The following is a 26,200-nucleotide window of genomic DNA, read 5'->3' on the forward strand; positions in this document are numbered from 1 at the left end:
GCTCTTTTGATCCTTTTCTTCATGCTGGGGCAACACTCAGCTTCTGAGGTATGCACAGCAAGGCTCTTGCTGAGACGTATGTGTCTGTATGCTGCCTCACTCCCAGCCCTGTGCACATGTAGTTCTTTCCACCTGGTGCAGTCCTCCCCCTCCCTGCTGGCACCTGGCTCTGCTTCCACTTCTGCTTCTTCCTCTTTCTCTGGTCTCCTGCAGCATAATCATCCTCCTAACTAACTGACACATTCTTTCTTTAACCATCTGAATACCTTCAGTATGGTTCCTGTGAGCTCTGAATGTTCTGGAAGCCATTCTTTTTTGTCATTGTTTTGTTTTTGTTTTTATAATTTTGGATATTTTACTCTTGCTCATTATGGATTGACTTTACTGAACTCTCAAAACCAGACTTCATTTTCCCATCTTGAGAGAACATCTCATTGTTGTCCCTATGTCCTTGCTTATGGCACACATCTCCTGAACACCCTTTTTTACCAGAACATCTTCATAGCAAACCTAAGGCAGCTACCTCTATGCTTCCTACAGCTCTATGTTTCTTGAGCTCTTCCATCTGTTTTATTTTCATATTTTCCTTTATTAAGAAGGAGATAACAGACAAGATAAACATGAGAAATCAAATACCTCAAAATTACTGTACTTTTTCACTTGGAGTAACTGGCCTTTGCAATGTTTTATAAATATCTTCCCCTGAGCGGGCCTGAATAAGCATGTAGTTAATAAGCATAGATTTTTTTTTTTTTTTTTTTGAGATGGAGTTTCGCTCTTGTTACCCAGGCTGGAGTGCAATGGCGCGATCTTGGCTCACCGCAATCTCCACCTCCTGGGATCAGGCAATTCTCCCCTCAGCCTCCTGAGTAGCTGGGATTACAGGCACACGCCACCATGCCCAGCTAATTTTTTTGTATTTTTAGTAGAGACGGGGTTTCACCATGTTGACCAGGATGGTCTTGATCTCTTGACCTCGTGATCCGCCCGCCTCGGCATCCCAAAGTGCTGGGATTACAGGCTTCAGCCACTGCGCCCGGCCAAGCATAGACTTTTAATTGATCAGGGCAGGTTTTGAATTTCTGTCCTGCTCTTTCCTAATGATACAATCTCCAATGACTTACTCAACCTACTGAGCCTCAATATTCTCTTCTGTCAAATGGAAATACTAATAATTATACCCTCACAAGTTTGTTGTGACATTCAGTAACCCACATAAAATTCCTATGCATACTGGCCTGGCGTATAATAGTGACTAAATAAGCTGTCAATTGTTTTCTTTCCTTTCCTCCCTCATTTTTCTCCTTTCTCGCATATTGCCTCTAATTAGTACCATCCTGATTTTTTAGGGGGCAGATCAAAATTTGTGAATACAGGGGCTTCATTACAATCTTGGAATATTTTGGTGGTGACTTTAAGATGTCTTGTTTTCTGACTCTTAGATCTCTTTCTTTTGGGGGCATGGGAAAATTCCCTCAACTTGATTATTTATTCGGTTCTTTCATGCTCCCCATATTGTCATGGCCACGTTTGAATCATGTTATCAGCAAGTCTAACTGAAAAGGCAATTTAATATTGCCCTGTGTTGCATCATTGCATATATTATTTCGGCCTGTCAAGGGCCTGTCAGCAAGTCTTGATGAAGTGCAGAGCCAATAGTCACAGGCCTGAAATCTGACAGCTCTTTAACAGAAGCCATTCCAATTGGTGCAGTGGTATTTCTTCAGAAATTAAGGCCCTCTTGGTCTCTTTGTTGATACAATTAGCAATCCAGTCCAAATCATTTTATCTCCCCAAGCGCTGTATCTTCAGGGCTGGTAATTCAGTCTGTTGCATGGCTTAGAAAATCAGAGCCATCAGAGGCCTATGATGTACCAAAGGCTGCAGCCAGGAATATCTTGATAATTTATCCCCACTCTCAGCTCTAATTATTCTGTTTTTTACTAGCTGGTTCAATTGAGACTCTCCATGTTCAGACTTCCCTCAGAAGAGAACAAAAGGTTTCCCTTGAAAGTGGGGGCCTGGCAATGTCAGTACAGTGAGCTGCCTATAAATAATGCAGCAGTGCCGACTTCATTTTTATAAAATCTTGGTAGAGAAATGCATGAGAATGATCAGGCCGCTGGAACTCAGCAGGCATGTGCTTTTGATGTGCGTCTTGCTCTGAGTGAAAGCGGAGAATAAAAAGTTCTTCTTGTTTGTGCTGAGGCTGCTTCATGGTCTCTGGCTGGGATTTTGGTGACCCTTTTGCTTTGTTTCTGATAGAGTCTGGAGGCTCTTACCTGCCTAGGAAAACTCTGGTATGTGTGTGTGTGTGTGTGTGTGTGTGTGTGTATGGAAATACCTTTAGTAACTATTTCCTGATTGAAAATTAAGGTGATAAAAATAAAGATGCTGATTATAGTAGCTACCACTTATTTATCATAACAAATGAGCTTTACTTATAGTCCTTCATTTTAATCCTCCTAAGGTTAGAGTGACCTGGCTGGGCTATTTTCTCTATACTTTCTGCTCGCCCAATTAGCTTTATATTTTTTCTTTTTTCTGGTCATATTCCCCAAAAATAAATCCTCAGGGTGTGAACCTAGCAGCCAGAGCTCCGGGAGCTGAGTTGGGAAAAGGAACTTGAGGGCTGGCCTGAAAAAAAAGCAGATACTGAATCAGTCTGTTTTTGCCAAGATATTCTACCATTACCTGGGCCTTTTACCCCACCCTCTCTGAGGTCAGATGATATGGTTTGGCTGTGTCCCCACCCAAACTCATCTTGAATTATAGCTCTGGTAATTTCCATGTGTTATGGGAGGGAGTCAGGGGGAAATAATTGAATCATGGGGGCATGATTCTTATAGTAGTGAATAAGTCTCATGAGATCTGATGGTTTTATAACGGGAAACCCCTTTCGCTTGGTTCTCATTCTCTCTTGTCTGCTGCCATGTAAGGTGTGCCTTTCACCTTCCTCCATGATTGTGGGGCCTACCCAGCCACTTGGAACTGTGCGTTCATTAAACCTCTTTTTCTTTCTTTATGAATTACCCAGTCTCAGGCATGTCTTTATGAGCAGCATGAAAATGGATTAATACAGTGGACCTTAGTCCTATTCTATGCTGTGGGAGAAGTAGTACCCTGGTTGCTCATAGTAAGGTCACATGGGATCTAATTACTTCCTGAACATACTTTTTGAACCATTATGCCGTGTTTTTTTTGTTGTTGTTGTTGTTGTTTTTGGAGATGGAGTCTTGCTCTGTTGTCAGGCTGGAGTGCAGTAGTGCAGTTTTGGCTCACTGCAACCTCCGCCTCCCAGGGTCAAGTGATTCTCCACCTCAGACTCCCAAGTAGCTGGGACTACAGGTGCACACCAACACCTGGCTAATGTTTGTATTTTTAGTAGAGACGGGGTTTCACCATGTTGGGCAAGATGATCTCAATCTCTTGACCTCATGATCTGCCCGCCTTGGCCTCCCAAAGTGCTGGAATTACAGGCGTCGGCTACTGCACATGGCCTCATCCTGCTGTTTTTAGCCTCACTTTTATCCCCACTTTTATGAGTGGTGAGTGCCACCACCCACTGAACTTTTGGGGTCTCTGGAAGGTAATCATTTTGCTTCTGGGTTTTTGCTGCTGCTATTTAGGTTTTATCTTTCTCAAGTCTACCAAGAGAGTTACTACTACCATGTTTTTTGGCTTTTAGATTTTATATTTTCGATGCTGTCGTCTTCTATCCTGTTCTCATTGTGGGTTTTTGCCTCTTTGAAACCTTCTTGTACAGCCATTTTGTTGGAATTTTTAAAGGGCGCAGAGGTTAACATGTGTAGTCAATGTGGCATCTTTAACCAGAAGCCTCTTTTTGTTTTCGTACTTTTTGAAATAGGAAAGAAGGTCTGCTAGAGATCTGGCATGTTTTTGTGTCTTGGGCAGTAGGTGATGGGAGGAATGTGGGGTAGGCAAAACCAGGAGAGCATTGTCAGAAAGCTGTCCTGCTTCCACTGAGGTGGATAGTCTATGCAAGGCACCCAGTGCTCTACTTACTGCTGCCTCTGGCCGCTCCAGGAATCTAACTTTTGTCTCTTCTCCCGCCTGCACACAGAGCAGTATCTAAAGATCTAGGCTTTATAATAGAAGCAATTAAAAAGTGATTAGGAACCTGAAAGCTTCCTTCTATAACTGAGATCTGAAGGTTTTTATTCATTCACTTAAGAAACATGTATTGAGCTCTCAAAATTTGCCAGAGTAGCACTGTGCTTGGGATTGTTATAATTGGATGAATAAAGCAGATATGGACCCTGCTCTGGGAGGTTGTGGCCTGACCTTATATACTGAAATTTCCAGAAGGCCATATAGAGCATCAAGAAATCAAACAAAATAAAATAATAACATTCTTTTATGATAATGAGATAGATCATTCAGTGCCTGGTCTTCTCCACTCATACACACTCATGCCTAAAATAGTCCATGGTTCTGGACTCCTTCAGTCCACCACTTCCTTTCATCACCAAGGGCTGCTGAGACCACCAGAATTTCAGGCAAATCTATAAAACAAGAGAAGCTTTAGGTGACCATGGTCTATCATGAATCCTTGATTTCATATACAGTTTTTGCATGACATGTTTACTAGTGCGAGGCCAAAACAAAAAGGGAAAAAGATCTAAGTTTAGCTAAGTTAAAGTAGCCATTCTAAAAATTATGATTTCTTCTTGAATCTAAGTCTGTTTTGTGAATTGACCCCTTTCTCAATATGTAATGTACTTCTTTATTCCTGGTAGCATTTCTTGTTCTGAAGTCTACTTTGATATTAATATAGCCACCTCAGCTTATTAATTATTAGCATCTGCATGCCATATTTTTGCATTTTTTTACTTTTTAATTTATCTTGTGTTTTTATATTGAAAATAAGTTTTATTTTTGTTGTTTTGTTTTTTCTTTACCCAGGCGTTATAGCTCACCTCACACTTATAATTCCAGCTACTCACAAAATTGAAGCAGGAGGATTGCTTGAGGCCAGGAGATAGAGACTAGCCTTAGCAACATAGTGAGACCCCCAACTCCGAAAAATAAAAAAAGAAAAAATTATCTGGGCGTGGTGGTATGTGCTTATATTCTCTGCTACTCAGGAGGCTGAGGTGGGAGGATTCCTTAAGCTCAGGAGTTAAAGGCTGCAGTGAGCTCTGATCAGGCCAGTGCACCCCAGTCTGTGCAACACAGTAAGACCTCTCTGAAAAATAGAATAAGTTTCTTTTAAATTCCATATAGTTGGGTTTTATTTTTATTCAGTTTTATGATCTCTGCCTTTGCATTAGAGATTTTAGGTCATTTACATTTAATGGATGGGTTTTAATCTATTTTCTTTTTCTGTGTTCCATATATTCTATATAATTCTTCCCTTTTCCAGTCTTCTCCAGATTACTTATATACTTTTTAGTATTCCATTTTATCTCCAAAAATTTATTCTAGTTTTACCTCTTTTTTTGCCAGTTTTTAATATGCATCTTTCACTTTTCACAGTCAACCTTAAAATAATTTTATGCCTCGTTATGTAAAATATACTTTCATATCTTCCTGTGTTTTGTGCTATTATTGTCATATGTTTTGTTCATAGGTTGGATTGTAAAAAGATGTAAGGTCAATTATTTTTTAAGGAAATTTAAAAATGAAAAATTTATGTTGCTTATATTTACTCACATATTTAGCAGTTCTGATACTCTTCACTCCATTACATTCATGTTTCCATTTGGTATCTTTAACCAATATAGTTTCTGCTTGAATTATAAAATATTCTTCTCCCTCCTCCTATGTGAATATATAGAATTGAGTTTGTTGATTGTATTAATACCCTTTAATTCCTCATTAGCAATAATAATGGCTGTTATTACTTTAATAGTTTACATGTTTCACATTCTGAAATACAATAAAATCTTTAAATAGAATTGTCTTTTTTCAAATGCTTTTTAAATTTTAGAAGCTCTTGTTTCCTGTATTTCCTACTTCATTGTTTGGTTTATAAAATATTATGAATGGTAGTTTTCTCGGATGGACCATTTTGACATCATGAAATATTCTTCTTTTCCTTGTTTAACATTTTTAATCTTGATTCTACTTCGATACTTATATTGTCATCAAAATATTTTTTTTGTATTTATTTTTTGGTAGAACATTTTAGAGAAAAAACTGTATCACATTTTAAAAAATCTAAATTATAAACAAAGTTTAGCTTAATTTAACCACAGTAAGATTATTCTTTTAACTGGTTGTGGAATTCAGCCCATTCACATTTGACGAAATACTAAGATAATTGACTTTATTTCCTCTATCTTATTTTGTTTTCTATTTACATTACATCACTCCTTATTCCCTTTTCTTTTTCTTTTGTGTAATTTATTGGTTTCATTGGCTTGTTAATTTTGTCTTTATTCCCTTTTATTCCTTGTTACTCTGAGAGTTCTACTAAGTTTTTGTTTCCACTAGTGGTTACATTCTTATTCCTTGCAAGCAACAATAAGCTTATGTTCTGCCTAAACATGTAATGTATTTCAAGAAACTTTTTCTGTGTACCCCTTCTCTAGTCTCTTAATATTTGCTTACTTAATATTTATTTTCAATTCCAGGCTGTTACTATGTTTTTTGTGTTTTGGGGATTTTCTTAGGTAGAATAGTATGCCTATTGCATTTTAAGGAACTCAACATTACACATTCCTGCTTACACTACTATTATCCACTTAGATTTAAATATGTGTATGCGTGTATTTTATGCATATATGTATGTGTTTAAGTATATTATGCACATACATGCATACATGTACATACATGCATGAAAGACACACACAACTAGTCTTTGATTTCTACCATATTGAGAAAGCTGCTCCAAATCAATTGTTATTTGGTTGTGCTCTTTCTCAACTATTGTCCTCATAGAGTGCTTATGGGAAGTTTACTTTTTAAATACCTGTGTGTTGAAAATGTTTTTCTTTTCCCCCTGACAGCTGAATAATATTTTGTCTGGGTGTAGGATTCTTTACTCTGCTTCTCTTAATGGTTTGTACATTATTCTAGTTTCTTCTACATTCCAGAGTTGTAGATGAGAATTACAACTTTAGCTTGTCTGAATCCTTTTTAAGTAATCCATTCTTTCTGTCTGGAAGCTTGTATAATTTTCTGTTTACTCTTGAAATTCAAGTGTTTCCTGGATTTACTTCCTGGTCTTAATGAGACTTTTAATCTGTGGGCTTAACTCTTACTTCAGTTCAGTATAATAAAATACCTACCACTGTATTCATTTAATTATAATATCTCCCTCATCTGTTCTTTTCTTTGTTTTTTTCCCTTCTCTCTCTCTTAAAAAAATCTGTTCTGGAATTTCTGTTATTCTCATGTTAGGCTGCTGGAATCTGTCCTCCAAGCCTCTTATCTCTTCCATCATTATTTCAGTCTCCTGGTATCTTTGCTACTTGTAGTGAGATATTTCATTTACCTGGTCCTCCAGATCATTAATTTGATTTTCATCAGTGTCAGTGACTTTTTAGTTCTTTTGTGGAAATTTTAAACTTTAAATTTAAACTTAAAACCAGTGTTTATACTTCCAGAAAGTATTTTTTGCACTCTTCTGATTTCTCATTGTTTTCATCATTGAAATATTTTACCATATTTTTTATCATTTTTACTTCAGTGGGACTTGCCTTTTATAGATGTTCTATGTGATCTCTCAGGTGAACTAGTTCCATTAAGTTAGTTACTGTTTTTGTTTTGCCTGCTCATTGATAAATGCTATTTTGACTTTCATATCGGTTTTTAGAATCTATTCTGCATTAACAAATCTGAAAGCAGTGAAAGTTACAGCAGTTCCTGCCCTGCCATTTGGGCTGGTAGTGAATCAAACAGCCAACAGTGAGTGGCTCCTTCTTTCCTCTTAGAGCACCCTTGGTGAAAGCAGCACTTCTCTCTGGCTGCCAATCTTAGAAGCAACTCAGACTGCCAGTGTAGCCCCGACTTTGTAAGGCCCCTATCTCTAATTCTGATTTTACAGACCTTTGGGTAGGGTTGACTAGTAGGTACAACTTGCCTAAAGGTGAATAGTTATCCAAAGAGGGCAATTTGCCCACTAAAACACATCAGGAAATATCAAAACTGGTCTTAATAGAAGCCTCAGGGAGGGATAAGCCCTTTGTTCTGCTACTAGTACCTTGCCTTTACCCACTAACAATATAAACAAAGTCCTACATTTTCTCTCTCTCCTGGAGAGTTTTGGAGAACATGTGGCTTCAGTTGTACTCACTACACTTTACCAGTTCTGCCCTATATCTATATTACCCACCAGTTTGATTTAAAGAGAATCAATGAATTGGACCCTAATGTTGTTTGAATAATCCTGATGAAGGAGGCAGTTGCCAGAGGCATCTGTAAACATAAAACTTCTGTAGTGATCTTCACTCCAGGCATACTCTCTTATTTTAACTTCTTGTAAAGACCAAGACATCCCTAACTTTCCCTTTATTGGGGGAAAAAAAATCTCCTTGGAAAAGCTGAGTTATGCTGTGAAGTGTTGAGTTTTTTAACTATTGCTGTATTATGAATCACAACCAATCCTTGTTAGTTTATAACAGTAATCATTTATTTGACTCATGAACAACTCAGTTAGCCTGTGCTGTGCTGAGTGATTCTTCTGGTCTCAGATGGACTCACTCACTGGGGTCTTGGCTGACTGATCCAAGTTGATCCAAGACATCCTGGGGTATCTGATCCAGATTGAACTCAGCTGGTTATTGCCCTGCTCCATGTTTCTCTTATCCTCCTCATGGGACGGGTGGACTAGTCTAGAATGATCTTGTGGCAGTGCCAGAGGTATGAGACAACAAGCAGAAACACACAGAATCTCTCGAGGCTTAAACTAGGAACTGGCATCCAGTTACTTCTGCTTCTTTATTTTGGCTAAATTAAGTCATGTGACAAAATCAGAAGTCTTGAGGTAGGAAAGGAAGCCCTGCCTACAGTGTCGGGGACAGGAAGAGTAGGATATAGTACTATGAAGTTACATGGCAAAGAGTGTGGGTATGTGGAGAGATGAAGACTTGGGGCCATGAACTCAACCTTTATCAGTTGTTGAGAAATACAGTGCAATAATTTAAAGTTACAATGGTACCTCAAGAGAGAGAACCGTGAGGTTGTAGAGAAACTTTCACAGAGGAGCTGACATTGGAACTGGACTATAAGGATGAGTTAGAGTTTACCAAGCAGACAAGTAGAGGTGAAAGGAGAAAACTTCAGACCAATATCTATGATGAACACTGAAGCAAAAATCTTCAATAAAATGCTGGCAAATCGATTGCAAGAACACATCAAAAAGCTTATTCATAACAATCAAGTAGGCTTCATCCCAGGGATGCAAAGCTGGTTCAACATGCACAAATCCATAAACCTAATCCATCATAAATGGAACCAAAGTTAAAAACCACATGATTATTTCAATAGATGCAGAGAAGGCCTTTGACAAAATTCAACAGCCTTTCATGCTAAAAACTCTCAATAAAGTAGGTATCAGCAGATCATATCATAAAATGATAAAAGCCATTTATGAGAAACCTACAGCCAATATCATGAACGGGCAAAAGCTGGAAGAATTTCGTTTGAAATCAGGTACTAGACAAGGATACCTTCTCTCACCACTCCTATTCAATATAGTATTAGAAGTTCTAGCCAGAGCAATCAGGCAAGAAAAAGAAATAAAGGGTATTCAATTAGGAAAGGAGGAAGTCAAGCTGTCTCTATTTGCAGATGACATGATTGTATATCTAGAAGACCCCATCATCTCAGCCCAAAATCTTCTCAAACTGATAAGCAACTTCAGCAGTCTCAGGATACAAAATCAATGTGCAGAAATCACAAGCATTCCTATATACCGATAACAGACAAACTGCCAAATCAAGAGCAAACTCCCATTCATAATTGCTACAAAGAGAATAAAATAGGAATACAATTAACAAAGGATGTAAAGGACCTCTTCAAAGAGAACTACAAACCACTGCTCAAGGAAATAAGAGAGGACACAAACAGATGGAAAAACATTCCATGCTCATGGTTAGGAAGAATTAATATGAAAATGGCCATACTGCCCAAAGTAATCTATAGATTCAACACTATCCCCATCAAGCTACCAATGACCTTCTTCACAGAACTGGAAAAAAACACTTTAAACTTCATATGGATTCACAAGAGAGCCCACATAGCCAAGACAATCCTAAGCAAAAAGAACAAAGCCAGAAGCATCATGCTGCCAGGCTTCAAACTATACTACAAGGCTACAGTAATCAAAACAGCATGGTACTAGTACCAAAACAGAGCCATAAACAAACAGAACAGAACAGAGGCCCCAGAAGCAACATTATACATCTACAACCATCTGATCTTTGACAGACCTGACAAAAACAAGCAATGGGAAAAGGACTCCATGTTTAATAAATGGTGTTGGGAAAACTGGCTAGCAATGTGCAGAAAGCAGAAACTGGACCCCTACCTGTCACCTTACACTAAAATTAACTCCAGATGGATTAAAGATTTAAACATAAAACCTAACGCCATAAAAACACTAGAAGAAAACCTAGGCAAAACCATCCAGGACATAGGCACAGGCAAGGACTTCATGACTAAAACACCAAAAGCAATGGCAATGAAAGCCAAGATAGGCAAATGGTATCTAATTAAAATTCAGAGCTTCTGTACAGCAAAAGAAACTGTATATATTCCTTCAGTATATCATTAGAGTGAACTGGCAACCAACAGAGTGGGAAAAAAATTTTGCAGTCTACCCATCTGACAAAGGGCTAATATCTAGAATCTACAAAGAATGAAAACAGATATACAAGAAAAAAACAACCTCATTCAAAAGTGGGCAAAGGATATGAACAGACACTTTTCAAAAGAAGACATATATGAGGCCAATAAACATGAAAAAATGCTCATCATCACTGGTTATTAGAGAAATGCAAATCAAAACCACATTGAGATATCATCTTATGCCAGTTAAAATGGTGATCACTAAAAAGTCTGGAGACAACGGATGCTGGAGAGGATGTGGAGAAACAGGAACACTTTTACACTATTGGTGGGAGTATAAAGTAGTTCAACCAGTGTGGAAGACAGTGTGGCAATTTCTTGAGGACCTAGAAATAGAAATTCCATTTGACCCAGCAATCCCATTACTGGGTATATACCCAAAGAACTATAAATCATTCTACTATAAAGATACATGCATACATATGTTCATTGCAGCCTTGTGTACAATAGCAAAGACCTGGAACCAACCCAAATGCCCATCAATGATAGACTGCACAAAGAAAATGTGGTACATATATACCATGGAATACCATGCAGCCATAAAAAACAGTGAGTTCGTGTAATTTGTAGGGACTTGGATGAATCTGGAAACCATCATCCTCAGCAAACTGACACAAGAACAGAAAGCCAAACACCACATGTTCTCACTCATAGGTGGGTGTTGAACAATGAGAACATGTGGACTCAAGGAGAGGAGCACCACACACTGGGGACAATTGAGGTGGGTAGGGGAGAGACAGCGGGGAGTTGGGAGGCTGGGGAGGGATAACATGGGAAGAAATGCCAGATATAATTTGCACCTAAAGTAAAATAAATGAAATAAAAAGTCACTAAAAACTTAAACAAAAAAAAAAAAAAAAAAAGAAAGGAGTAATAATCCATTAAGAAGGAAGGAAAAGTCAAAGTAGAGGCACAGTAGTCTACAGATAAGAATAGGGGCATGTGGGATTGAGGAGTTACCCTATGTGATTGGATCATTGGAAACAATCCTTCTATGCCACCTTTTGCTCCCTAATATTACTCTTGGCAGAGAGCTATCAGACCTCCCGAAAAGTTAGAATTTCAGATGTCATGCCTGGAGGTGTTAGCCTATTGTGTACTCTTCAGAACTTGTTACATAGGTGGGCTGCCTTCTCCATTTATTAACAATATATACTGCTGAAAAATGTGAACAATTTAGCATGTTTCTATAGGTGCTAGCATTCCTTCAGTATATTCATGCCATGCATAGGTCAGTATGTTCTGTGATCTAGACCACATCTAAAAAAAAATCATTAATGATAAGTGACATTTGTTGGCTTTCAAAAGACATTAAGGCCTCACTCAGTGCTACCTCTTGTATGGACACCTCCTTGATATTTTCTTCCCCTATCTTCCACCTGATATGTCAGGTTCTTCTGCCAAAAGCTTTCATTTCTCCTTCTACTTCCTTCAGAGTATTTATATCTATTTGTTAGTATATGATTTTAGCTGTGATTGTTTCATCAATTTCTGTCTCCCCAGTTACACTTCCAGCTTCTGTGACAGCAAAGGACTAGATATTTTGTATACCACTGGTTTCCTGGGTCCTAGCCTAGTGCCAGGATCATAGTAAATGAATGCTAAACATTTATTGAGTGAGTGAATACATGAATCTATGTGAATGACTGAATGAGATATACCTAGACTATTATCCTTTGGGTTGTCTTTAAAATTGCATGAGCTCCCAGTTTTACCATTTACCTACCATGTGGTGGACAAAGCATTCATTCTTCAGTGTTTCCATTCAGTCAATATTCATTGTGGCTTATTTTAATCCTGAATGCAAATGAGGTATTTGTGATACACAGAAGAGTAAGGCTGATTCTGTGCTGATGGAGTTGCTGGTTTAGTGGGAGAGATGGTAAAAATAATGGGCAAAGACAGTTACTGTGGTAAATTATGATAAGGGTATGTCCAGACTGGAACTTGGGAAGAAGGTTTTCACTCAGTCTGCTCTTCACTGGGCCTTCCTGACAAAGGACACTCTGAGCTGAGTCATGAAGGCTAACTAAGAGTTAGATGCATAATGGGGATGACTCTTCCAGGAAGAATGAAGCAAAGGGTTTATTGCACAGGGAAATGGGAAATCAAGGCTCAATATAGCAAACTCCAAATAATTCAGTATTGCAGAGTGAGAAGGGGGTGGAAATGGCCTGAACAGAGTGACTGTGGAGATGGGCACAGCCATATCACAAAGGGTCCTTTAAGCCCTGCTATGCACCACACTTTGTCCTGAAGTTAGTGAGTAGCAATTGAAGGATCTTAAATCAGAGATTGATATAAAAGATTTTATTTTATAAAGTTTGCCCTGAGTACAATATGGAGAAGAGATTAGAAGGCAATAGGACTATAGAGGAATGACATAAAGAAGCAGTTACTTACCTAGTGTGATTAGGGCTATGGTAGAAGATGTACTCCGTGCTCTGGGAAATCGGAAGAGGAGTGCCTAACCTAGAACTGGGGTCTCAGCCCAGGCTAAAGTAAGAGTTTGAATTATCATAGTGAAGAGCTGTGATGAGCTTTCCCAACAGACGTGGGTAGGGCAAATGCTCTGAAGTATGCAAGAATGTGACTTTCTTCACAGAACTGCAAATGACTTTTTATTGTTACACTATAGAATATTAAGGGTGACTTGATGATAAATGAAGCTGGAAAGGAAAACATCTTCTAGCATTCAAATCTTTCTCCTATTAAATATTTTTTTAGACTGGGATGACCATGTCATTTATTATCTCCACCAAGCACTTTAAAAACTTTTTATCATAGAAACTTTTGAACATGTAGAGAGAGTAGTATAATTAACACTTATGAACCCATCACTCAGTCCCAACAACTACCCATGACCAATCCTGCCCTTAGCCACATGCCATTTACTTCCCTTTTTCATGTTATTTAAAGCACATTCCAGACACTATATCATCTTATACAAACATTTTCAGTATGTATCTCTAAATGATAAGGAGCATTTTATTAACAAAACCACAACTACCAATATTATATCTAAAATTTCATAATAATTAAATTTTTATCAAATAGCAAGGTTGTAATTTCTAATTATCTCACAAATGTCATATAAATATAAATACAAATATTCATATACAGTTTGCTTCATCAGGATCCAAATAAAGGACTGAGAATTTTTTTTTTCTTTTTTTGAGATAGTCTCACCCTGTTGCTGAGGCTGGAGTACAGTGGCACAATCTTGGCTCACTGCAATCTCTGCCTCCTGGGTTCAAGTGATTCTCCTGCCTCAGCCTCCTAAGTAGCTGGGACTACAGGTGCCTGCCACCATGTGTGTCTAATTTTGTATTAGACAGGGTTTCACCATGTTGGTGAGGCTGGTCTCGAACTTCTGACCTCAAGTGATCCACCTACCTCAGCCTCCCAAAGTGCTGGGATTACAGGTGTGTGCCACCTTGCCCAGCCAGGGCTGAGACTTTTGAAAGTGAAGGCAGATACTATCCATAATTAACGGGTATCTGTGTAGACTTTTTACCTAAGCAGGGATGTGTCATTATATACATTGGTTTATTCCACTTCTTTAATACCTCTGCAGACATCTGGATGGGTATTTTGCAAAACATAAAGGAAACCTCATGCATATTATTGGTTCTATATCTCTCCTATTTTCTTAGGTCTCTCTGCTCTCTGGTGTGTAAGTGGACCTACTCAGCAGAGAAAGGATGGGACGACAGTTTCTGGAAAATGGTTGGTTTGGAAGACTTCGTTGCAGATAATTACAGCAAAATAGGTAAAAAAATAAAACAACTGTAGAGTGATTATGTGCATTGGAGTATCTTGGCTGGTTTATTGTTATTGTGGTTTGTATGTTTCTTATTTTTGTATGCATGAAAATATAGGAATAAAGTCCAGTTTTTCCAAGACATATAAGTTAATTATGACAGGTATGCCATGACTTATAGGCTCTTGCCTTAGGATTTATATGAACTGAGTGGAGACATATGCTATGAAAATTTGCACTGAAATATAGAATCAGAAATTGGACTGGCTCATACCTCTAATCCTAGCAATTTGAGAGCCGAGGCAGGCAGATTTCTTGAGCCCAGGAGTTCGGAACTAGCCTGGGCAACATGGCAAAACCCCGTCTCTACAAAAGAAGTTAGAAATGTTAGCCTGGACTGGTGGCACATATCTGTTGTCTCAGCTACTCTGGAGGTTGAGGTGGGAGGATTGCTTGAGCCTGGGAGGTGGAGGAGGTTGCAGTGAGCTGAGATCGTGCCACTGCATTGCAGCCTGGGCAACAGACAGAGAGGAACTCTGTCTCAAGGAAAAAAGAAAAAGAAAAAGAAATTGAGTTGGACCAAGGAAGATATTTGAAAGGAGCAGCTTGAGAATAGCATACTCGAAGGGCTATCTATGGACTACTTCCAGTCAGTGGTAGGAAAATAATTTCATAAAGTAGGTTCACAAGACAAGACAAGGCTATGAATAGGTAAAAGTTAAGCTAAAAAGGTCAAAATTAGAAAATCTAGAGACAGAAAATGGAACATGAGTCAGTGGTTCCTAACTAAGGCCTTAGGGTCTTAGACTAAGGCCTTTTATTTGGGTAGTAAAGCACAGCTTCTGTGTCCCAAGCACATTTCTCAGTGCTTTCATGTACCTTGTTTTATATATTTCTCACAACTGCTGACAAAAGCACTGTTACACGTTTACAGATGAGAATCAGAGAGATTAGTAATCTTGTTTAACCAGGCATGGAATCAAGAAATGGTAAGCCAGGATTGAAATTCTCCCAGTGAGAGGACCTAGAAGGAACAGTATTTTACTGAAACACTAATTTCAGCTTCAAGTTATCTCATTGTTTAAGTGGTTTGTAAAATGTATATGCCCTTCAAAAAATTAGTTATTTTTTGCTGAATATTCCCTGGTATGTTGAAAATAGCTTTACTAGCTTATATATTATCTGTATATGTGTCTTGATTCCTCACTAGACTGTGAGCTCTTTGTATTTCCTGTCCTAACACAGGGCATGGCATATTTTCATATCTCAATGACTTTTTGATTAAAATATTGAGAGGTTTGTTACTAGCAGGTTGTTATTCTTTACTTTTAAAATCTGTAATGACATTTACTGACTTTAGCATTATCTCTGGCAATTGGGTACAACTTCAACTTTGATTTTCTGATTATTTTTATATTTCACTGCTCTTCTTTCCTGCCTCACACATGACACGTTTAATTAGTGTATTAGCTCTGCTAACGGAGCAGTATCTATAAGAAATATTCATTAGAAGTACATAATGTTAATCTAGCAGAAAATTTGCAGAGTAACTTTATTAGATTTTTCCCTGTTAAGTTAATGGATTTTTAATGACTGTCCTAAGGAGACATATCATTAAGCAGAATATTGCTGTACATGAATTAAAACTTACTCATTCATCAAAATTAATTGTGTAATGTTTCCTTTAATTTTCACTTCTGGGGACTTGAGCTTGTAGTTTCAGTCTGAACCCAAAGTAGAAGATATTTAAGAGGCTGTTTATTCTCAGTTGTGACTTTCAGAAACTCCTCTGGAAGCTACCTCTAGACATTCTTCAGCAGTTCTTGGAACTATGAAGAATGAATCTCGGAAGCTTCTCTATGAAGTGTTACACATTTGCAGTGGCCTCATTGCTTGTCAAGATGTGGGCAATATAGTGCAAAACCTTTTAGCAGATTTGAGCATTGAGCATCCTGGATTTGAGCATTGATACAATTACCATAATTTGCTCCATGTGGAGCTTTTAGCCAAGGCTTTACCAGCCTTCCTGGGCTCATGCAGTAAATAAATGCTTTCCCCGAAAACTGAACACCTCAGCAACTGATGGTCTTATGGAGAAATATTTTTGAAATGAATTATTTATGAAGTGTAAGTTAAGGATCAAATGCAATATTTATATGGTGCATTTCAAGGACAGGAGAAAAAATTTACAAGGGTTTAAGTAACTACATGCACATTTCTAAAGCTAAAATGTTACTATCTAATGCCTTCTTTCAAGGAGGTATTTGGATGGTTTGGTTTGGAAACATTATACAAAGTAAAGAGAAATAGTGTTGTGAATCAAAAGAATATAGTAGAAATTTCTTTACAATTGAATGGAAATTACAGTTAAAACTGTGTAAGTTGATTTAATATTCTGAAGTGATTGAGAAAAACGAAATGCAATTTTTTGGTAGGGGATTATATACCCTTACAGATAAAATGATCTGTATTCAGTAAAATGATCCAACTAGATGATCTGTGTCAATGAATTTTGACCTCTAGTTCCACGTGAATAATTCCCAAGTTACCTATCTAATCCTAAACATCTATCAAAAGCAAACAGGAAGGAAGAGATTAGCAGGGAGAAAGGACCCTTAGGAAGATAAGCAACATCCTACCTGTTCTAATTTATTATCCAGGTGCCATTTCAGTATGCCCTGGTTGCCTTTTTAATTCCTGGGAAAAACTATTTGTTCTATTATTGGGGTAGGCCACTTTATGCAAATTCATATGTTCAACATGGCTGAATTATAGAGTGATTATTTGCATTACTAAGAGGGTTTGTCATATAAAGTAGTTCAGCGTATTAGCTTATAGATCATTCTTATTTGGGGCCAGGGAAGCCAGGCAAAGAACAAATGTAAACTTCAAGTCCAAGAAGTCAGTAAATGTTAAGTGAGAGGCAGAAACGAAGATAAAGGGCAGGATACAGTTTCTTGAGGGGAGGGAGGCTGCTTTTTAAACAGGTTTCCTCCATCCCTATGAGACTGTATTTTAGGTGTTGGACGCCAAAGACACAATCACCTGGCACATTGTAGATACTAATGAAATATTTGTTGAATGAGTAAATATGTATTTGAATTAAGAATTTGATATTAAATGATACTACTAGTGACAGACAATGAATGCATTTCCTTAATTCAGTGTTCACAGTCATCTTTCATGAACACCTCTACATAAGAAGGGGCCCCTGTGGAAGATACACCCTATGTTGAATGATAGTGCAATTCTACTTCATTCCTATAGCAAATCTCTCTGAGGCTTTTCCATGATAGGAAATATCACAGATCCTTCACAGAAGGAAAACAAGAATTTACCTTAGAAAGGTTGGGAATTTCATTTTTCCATAGAGTAAAATAAACCCAACATTAAATGAAACTACACTTTAGGTATTTTTGTCATATGGGCTTAAAATTATAAGTAAAAGTATCTTGACTAATGATAGGTATATGCTGGGGACATAAATGCGCCAGTGAACATCACCACCTGGGGCAAGAGTGCAGTATTGGCACAGTGAATCAAAGTTCAGGGATCTCCTGCCTCTTGTTGGAATCTGGCTAGACCCTGGAACCTGCACAATACTGACTTATCCACCCATTGGCAAGCCAAGAAGCTGAGACAAAGAGAAAAGAAGCCACCTGTACCTGCCTGAAGCAAGCTCCACTTCATCAGCTTGATTCATGAACTCAGAGAGCCCACAGGGCTGAGTACAGGTAGCTCAAGAAGAGAGTGTTAGTTCTTTTCTGCTGCTATAATGGAATACTTGAGGTTGGGTGATTTATAATCAACAGAGATTAATTCAGCTCATGGTTCTGGAGGCTGCAGTGTCCAAGGGTGCCAATATCTTCTGTGCATCTGGCAAGGGTCTTCTTGCTGCATCATCCCATGGCAAAGGGTGCAAGGGTGTGAGAAGGCACGTATAAGAATGAAAGAGGGCAAGAGGGGGCCGGGCTTCATTCTATCAGAAGCGCCTCCTAAGTCAATGGCATTAATCCATTCATGAGGGCAGAGCCCTCATGGCTTAATCATACCTTAAAAGTCTCACCTCGTAATACTATCACAATGGCAGTGAAATTTTAACATGACTTTTTTGTTTTGATATGCTGAGCTTTTTTTCTTAACTTTTATGTTCAAGGGTACAAGTGCAGTTTTCATATATAGATAAACTTGTGTCATGGGGGTTTGTTGTACAGATTATTTCGTCACCCACGTATTAAGCCTAGTACCCATTAGTTATTTTTCCTGATCCTCTTCTTCCCTTAACCCTTAACCCTCCACCCTCCAAAAGGCCCCAGTGTGTGTTATTCCCCTCAATGTATCCATGTGTTCTTATTCTTTAGCTCCCACTTAAGAGTGAGAACATGAAGTATTTGATTATCTGTTTCTGTGTTAGTTTGCTAAGGATAATGGCCTCCAGCTCCATCCATTTCCCTGCAAAAGACATGATCTTTTTCTTTTTTTATGGTTGCATAATAGTCCATGCTATATTTGTACCACATTTTCTTTATCCAGTCTATCATTGATGGGCATTTAGGTTGATTCCATGTGTTTGCTATTGCGAACGATGCTGCAGTAAATATACATGTGCATGTGTCTTTATAATAGAATAATTTATATTCTTTTGGGTATATACCCAGTAATGAGATTTCTGGATCAAATGGCATTTCTGTCTTTAGGTCTTTGAGGAATTGTCACACTGTCTTTCACAGTGGCTGAACTATTTTATACTCCCACCAACAGTGTATCAACAGTGTGTCAGCTTTCCTTTTTCTCCACAACCTCACCAGTATCTGTTATTTTCTGACTTTTTAATAGCCATTCTGACTGGTAGGAGATGGTATCTCATTGTGGTTTTGATTTGCATTTCTCTAATGATCAGTGATGTTCAGTTCTTTTTTCATATCAATATGACTTTCAAAGGGGACATTCAAACCATCACAGAGACACATGCCAAGTCTTTAGGGACTCCACTTCAGGACTGTGGCCCCACTTCCCATTTAACATGGCCTCATGTATACTGTTATAGAATTTTTTAAGTCTCATGGACCCAGCTAAATGATTCCTTCTCTCATGGAAGGAATAAGGGAGATTATAAAAGCAGGAAATGGAAGAGTTAACACCAATACTAGTTCATTTTAGGGAAGAGAAGAGTAAATTCCCTTGTGGAAACAAACCATCGGGGTTTTCACAAACAACATGCGTTATGACTCCAGTGATTCCATCCATAGTTGTGGATATTGTAGAATTTTTTTAGGGGAATTAATACTCAATGTTTGGAATTTTTCCAGTAAAACTGGACATGTTTACAAGGATTCATCTCTTTGTTCTCTACTGTGTGTGGTTTGTTTTTCATTTTGATGTGAATGAGCCATATAATTCAGTTATTTCTGTCCTCAGAGCTTTGCTGAAGTGCTGCTTCATCTCTGTATCATGTGATATAAGTGCCAATTTTACTAATTTATATTGAGAGGTCTGGAGAAATCTTTAACTACAGGTAATCCCGCCTTTTCGAGGTTAAATGGGGCCCATCACACCATTACCTCCCCTGTTCTGAAGGAGGCTTATATGGTTTGGCTCTGCATCCCTACCCAAATCTCATTTCAAATTGTAATCCACACATATCGAGGGAGGGACCTGGTAGAAGATGATTGGATCCTGGGGGCTGTTTCCTCAATGCTGTTCTCATGATAGTGAAGGAGTTCTCAGTAGATCTGGTTGTTTGATAAATGTTTGGCATTTTCCCTGCTTGTTCTTGCTGTCTCCTGCCTTCCTTCGCCCTCTCCTTTCACCATGAGTGTACGTTTCCTGAGGCCTCCCCAGCCATGTGGAACTGTGAGTCTTTTCTTCATAAATATGCAGTCGCTAGTATTTCTTTATAGCAGTGTGAAAATGGACTAGTACAGAGGCTATCCCTGTGGGTGCTCTGGACTTAGATTTGCCTTTGCCTGTCACCCTGAGCTTCTGAGCTTACCTTATCCTCTTATCATCCTTCTCACCGTCTACGCGATAGAACCAGGTCTTTACAGTACCTGAAGGAAAGTACGTATCCTCTTAATTTACTTATTTTATTTATTTTTACTCTTTATTATCAAACTACTGCCTGATAAAGAATGACTCGGAGGTCTCCATGCCAGTTTGCCATCCATCCAGTCATGAATCCATCTAGGCACACTCCCTGAGTGTCTCCTGTGTGCCAGGTGCTGGGCTAAGTACTAAGGATACAAAAGTGAATTCATCATGGTCTATCCCCTTGGGGAACTTATGTCTACTAGGAGTATTGGTGGGTAAATAAATCAGTAGTTTCAAGGTTTTTAAGTAAGTCTACAGATGTCCAAAGGTGCCATGGAGAAGTAGAGCAGGAAGTCACTGGCACTGGTGGTGGTATCAAGGAAATTTTCTCATAAGGTGGCATTTTATGTATCTGGAAAATATGAGTGCTAGTTTACCACAAACGAGGGGAAATGGCTTTCAAGGCAGAAGAAACAGTGCAGGCACAGACATGGAGGCATGGAAGAGTGCAGGGTGTGTGTGAACTATTGGGTGTGGCTGGAGCACAGAGGACCTGAAGTGAGGTGGAGAGGAATGCTGGTGGGCAAGATAAGAGAGTGGATGAGGGACTAATTTCTAATGAAATTTCTGTCTTTCCTTGAAGATGGAGCTACTGATGAGAGAGTTGACATGGCAAGATTCTTTCCATTCCTTTCAAGAGATGGTTCTAATTACTACTCCTGCTAATGCTGTAAATAAAACTTGAGGGCAGTAGGAGCCATTTTAGAATGTTTGTGGCTCCTGTGAAGCTGTGTGTGTGTGTGTGTGTGTGTGTGTGTGTGTGTGTGTGTGTGTGAAGCCCATTTCTTTTCTAAAATCACATACATTGCCCCTTAGCTACCCTCCCTTCCATGAAGGTTTATTATGAAGCTGAAATGTGATATGAGATGTGACAGGGCAGTGTGGTTTATGAAGCCTGTAGAAATGTTAGTTCCTAAACATTTGCAAGTATACCTTGGCATCTGGAGAACAAGAATTCACTCCCACATCATTCTGTTCCAACACTGCGCTCCCACTACTTAGATTCCCAGAAGTACCGTTTTCAGCTGCTGGCCCTTCCAGGAATAGCCCTGAAGAGCAAGAAGGGCAAATGAGTAGTGTTGACCACATCATAGTGATACAAGGTAATAGCTTTCAGAGGTTTTACTATTTATAAAGTTTCATGGAACTGTTCTTCCTTTCAGTATGGCATCTGGAATATAATTGGAAGTCCCCCAAAAATGAGGGGGACTTTTCTTCCCCCAACTTTTCTTCCTACTGCTGGAGAATCAGCAATTGTCAAAGCTGAAAGAGATCATAAAGATTTTACTGTAATGTACTCATTTTATAGATTGAAAAACTGAGACTCAGGGACGTGAGGTGAATTTCCTTCATCCTGCAGCATTTTAATGACAGAACCGAACAGAAACTAGGTCGGTCTTCTGACCCCCAGTTTTGTGGTGGTTCTGCTCCTCCCTGCCACTTCTCCTGTTTGAGTTTTTTTGACAACTTGAGGACATTTGGCCAATCTGGATACTGACATTTGAATGAGACTAACCACTAGAAGAATGTCAAGGAGGGAATGATTTACATAGGTGAATTCATTCATCCAATCCATTGTACAATCTTCAGTCATGCAAATGTAGGAACTGGACTTTGCCCAAGTCAGAGATGTTAGGTCTAAGAACACACTGATCAAGCTCTTAAGTGACTGATGTAGGTAGACTAGAATAAATAAGTAATATGTTAAAGGTTGCCTATGTCAATAGTTAAGAGATTGGTCACCAGGTCAGATGGACTTGGCTTCAATCCTGACTGTCATCTGTAAGCCATGAAATTTCTGCCATATATAACTTTGGGTGAGTTATTTGATCTTTCTCAGCCTCAATTGGTACATTATAAAGATTGGTATATTATGAAGATAAGCATATTATCAACAAGTCCTTTCTGCTGTGCTGCCAAGTGGACCCTAAATGAGGCATTCCTGCCCCTCTTCACTGTTAGTATCATAGTTCAAAGTAGTTTTATTTCTTGCTGTATTCATTTGCTAGCCTCTGAAATGGTCTTCCTATTTCTGTTTTTCCCTCTGATAATCCATTCTCCACCCAGCAGCCAGAGTGATATTTTAAAAATGTAAATCAGATCATGTTACTCTCCTGCTTAAATTCCTCCAGTGGCTTCCCATTGCAGTTGGGGAAAAAATAACTCCTTGCCATGTTCAACAAAGTCCTGTGTGATCTCTCTTTGACTTTTATTGCTTACCATGCCTCCACATAATCACCATCCAACCACAGCGACCTTCTTTCTGTCCCTTAGACATTTCCAGTGTATTTGCCTTTTGCATTAACTCTGCCCTCTGTCTGGCATGGCCCTTCTCAAAAATATTTACATGGACTGTCTCTTTCTCTTTGTTCAGATCTCAGCTTAAATGTCATCAGAGAAGAACTTTCCCTTACTACCCAAGCCAACACTCTCTTCTTCTACTCCAGCAGTATACTGTTTCTCTGTTGATAGCACTCCTCGCTATCCAAAATCAATCAGTCTTGTTTAGATACTTTATGGATAATAACTTGTTTAATGCCTTTAACCAGTCTAGACAAGTACTACTATATTCATCTTACTGATGAGGAAATTAAGGCAAGGAGAGGTTAAATCAGTTGCTCAAGGTCAAATCAGTTGCTCAAGGTCACACAGTAAGTAATGGAGCCAGAGACAGGACTGCTTAAGATCCTGCACATCTGACCATGAAGCTGCAGTCTCCTGCCTTGGGCTGCGATGATACAGCTGCAGTTCTCAGACCAAGTTCAACAAAAGTCCCAGTCATAGTCCAATGAGATCTGAAGTCACATGTTTCATTTTGGGCCTCACATTTGTGAAGGCCACTGACAAAGAAGCCACAGGGCCCCAGATGAAAAACATAATTTAAAGCCAGTGAATTTGAGAAACAGTTGAGCAGTTTTGGGTTGTCTCATCAAATTACTTGCTGACTGTCAAAATATTAGTAAATTATAGATCTAGATTTTAATTGAGAGTTGTCTGATACCCCACTCCTTAATGCTGACTTGGGATTACTCAAGACCACAGAAGATAAGTGCTGCCTCAGAGGTTCCTTCTTTCCTACCTTTCTTTGAAATAGCACAGGGAGAAGAGGGCCGAAGATGTGGTTGTCCAATAATTAGAACCACCTTGGCTCCTCTGAAATTCTAGGAGAAGAATAAGTGAACAGTATGATACCTTGCAAAGTTTCATGTGTCTTAATAGCATTAAAATTCACAATTCAGTTTGGACTTATTATTTCTTGTTTTTGAAACTTATTGACTTAGGACTTGCTTCTGGATCTTAGTTGACATCTGACCTCATGCCATTATTGTCATCCATTTAGAGGTCATTTATTTCAATGTTATTGAAAGGCCATTCCCAGTTGTTGGTCTTCTCTATTGCATGTGACACATTGTAGCTCTTCCACTTAGCTTTTCTTGGTCACACAGCTGGCAGGTGGTGACTCTGACCTCTGGTGTAGCCCTTGCCTCTGACTTTGTAGCTCCTCTGCACTGTTCTTCACTCTGGTTCTTTGGAGTTTTGACTCCAAGATACCCGTGACCTGTTAAGTTTCCCAGCACTGGCTAACCTTTCTGAGAATCTGCATCAGAGGGCTGCAGTGGTCAGGGTGCAGGTCACTAGTTGACTAATGGCCTCCTCCAAGGTTTGCTGGCAGACACTGTATTGCTGTGAACACTATTGATCCCAGAAGTTTGCCTGCTGCTTAGACAGCCTTTGCGGGCATGAGGAGGTAGTGAGTCATGGAGCCACCACCTCTGCCACCCATCTGTTCTTGTGGTGAGGAGAACGAAGATGATCTCTTTGTGGTATCATAAAACCTAGAAAGACATTAAAAATTCCGTTAAATTTTCATACCCTTTTAGCTGTTGAAATGTACAATCTATTAGAAGGGGAAAAAAAACCCTACTGTAATTTCCCCCCACTACCCTTACTTCAGAGGCTACTTAAGGGACCAGGTAATGACTTTACGGTGTTTATTAATACTTCATGTTCTGCTTCCCTCCCCCATTTGTCTTTAAACTGAAAGTACAGAAATTGCCAGGGGATCTTTAAAATCCAGAGCTTTTGTGAGGTCATATGTTGGTCTGTTATGGACATTGTATGTAGAGAACTATTGTTGACTCAGAGCTGGGGATGGGGTTGGGGAGTGGTATTTATTTTTTAAATGCACTTTGGAGTGATGGAAATAACATGAGTTTTGGAGCCAGATATATATGAGTTTTAGTCCTGCCCCTGCCATTTACTACCTTTGTGACTAGTATCAAACAAGTTACTTAACCTCCGAAGGCCACTCAGTTCAACCACTTGCCAGATTAGGAAAGTAATACCTCTCTCTGGTAATTTGGATGACCTCACACAGAGACCTCCCAGTGCAGGCATCATGGGAAAAGTCTTGTCTTATCCGGATATCCAGATGATTTTTGGTTTCTCCTAATTGTTCTGAGTAATTACTTTTATTTTCTCTTTCTCTCATGAGCATCATGTGGGGAAACTGGCAAGGTATACCTTACCCCTTTGACTGCTTAAGAATTGACAGCATATTGAAGACTCATCTACAGTAGGTTTATAAGCCATTGGTATAAAGCTATAACATCACCTCAATTTATTTTGTTTCCATGTTCAGTTTATTTAATCCCACTTACTCATTTTATATTTGCCTACTAGTTATAAGCTGCCTGAAATATTTTATAACATAGCACATAGAAAAGTGTCTGGAACATAGTAGGTACTCAAGAGTTATTTGGTAAATGAATGAATAAATAAGCGTTAGAGATACCCATACAATATGATTCAAAGGAGAATTAAATAAAAGAGGGCAAGATAATGAGTTTGTGCCTTTGAGATATCCAAATAAAAATGTAGAGTAGGCATCTGGATCTATGCTGGGAAAAAAGGCTAGAAATAGAGATTTGGAAGCCATCAGTGTCAATGATATTTGAAGCCATAGATATGTGTGAGAGACTCTAGAGGGAAGAGAGAAACGAATCTGTGAGAGAGAACGCTTTGAGGAATTTCAGTACTCAAAAGGCCAGGTAGAGCAAGATGTGCCTGCAAAGGAGGCTAAGGATGTACCTGCCAAGGGCAAGGAGATAATGAGGAGATTTAGAAGAGATGGGAACAATCTCCAAGGATGCTGAAGAAGGAAGGAAGATAAGGACTGGACACTGTTCATTTGATACAGTGACTTGGAGACCTTAGTGAAAGTCACTTGCTTATAATAGTGATGTAGAAGATAAAGTTGTACAACAGCCACAGCTAACATTAAGCACAGATGCTGTGGCAAATGCTTAATGTGGACTATTATATTACAATAACCTGATGAGATGTGTAGTCATCTCATCCCATTCCCATTTTTTACAGAAGATAAAAATGAGGCATAAAGAAGTTAATCACCAAGGTCATATAGCTGGGTTTAAACCAAGACAGATGTCAGGACTCAGAATCATAGTTGAGAAAATGGAGGCAGAAAGTTTAGATAACTCAAGACATTTGATCGGGGTGTGGGGAGAG

The 26,200-nt window shown here is 38.8% G+C and overlaps 1 protein-coding gene across 23 annotated transcripts in view; it reads left to right on the forward strand.

Annotated features, from left to right (window-relative positions):
• Positions 1-26,200, forward strand: part of FGGY (FGGY carbohydrate kinase domain containing) — a 439,267-nt gene that overhangs the window by 138,713 nt on the left and 274,354 nt on the right. For all 23 annotated transcript variants that reach the window (XR_008472954.2, XM_009001341.5, XM_002750883.5 and 20 more), the window contains one exon: positions 14,475-14,590. Coding sequence is in view for 22 of the 23 variants with exons in the window: in XM_009001341.5 (XP_008999589.2) it covers positions 14,475-14,590 (116 nt within the window). In the remaining variant the exon portion in view is untranslated. The remainder of the gene's footprint in view (positions 1-14,474; positions 14,591-26,200) is intronic.

The sequence above is a fragment of the Callithrix jacchus genome, chromosome 7 (genome assembly GCF_049354715.1).
Source record: "Callithrix jacchus isolate 240 chromosome 7, calJac240_pri, whole genome shotgun sequence".
In the NCBI taxonomy this organism is placed as follows: Eukaryota; Metazoa; Chordata; class Mammalia; order Primates; family Cebidae; genus Callithrix; species Callithrix jacchus.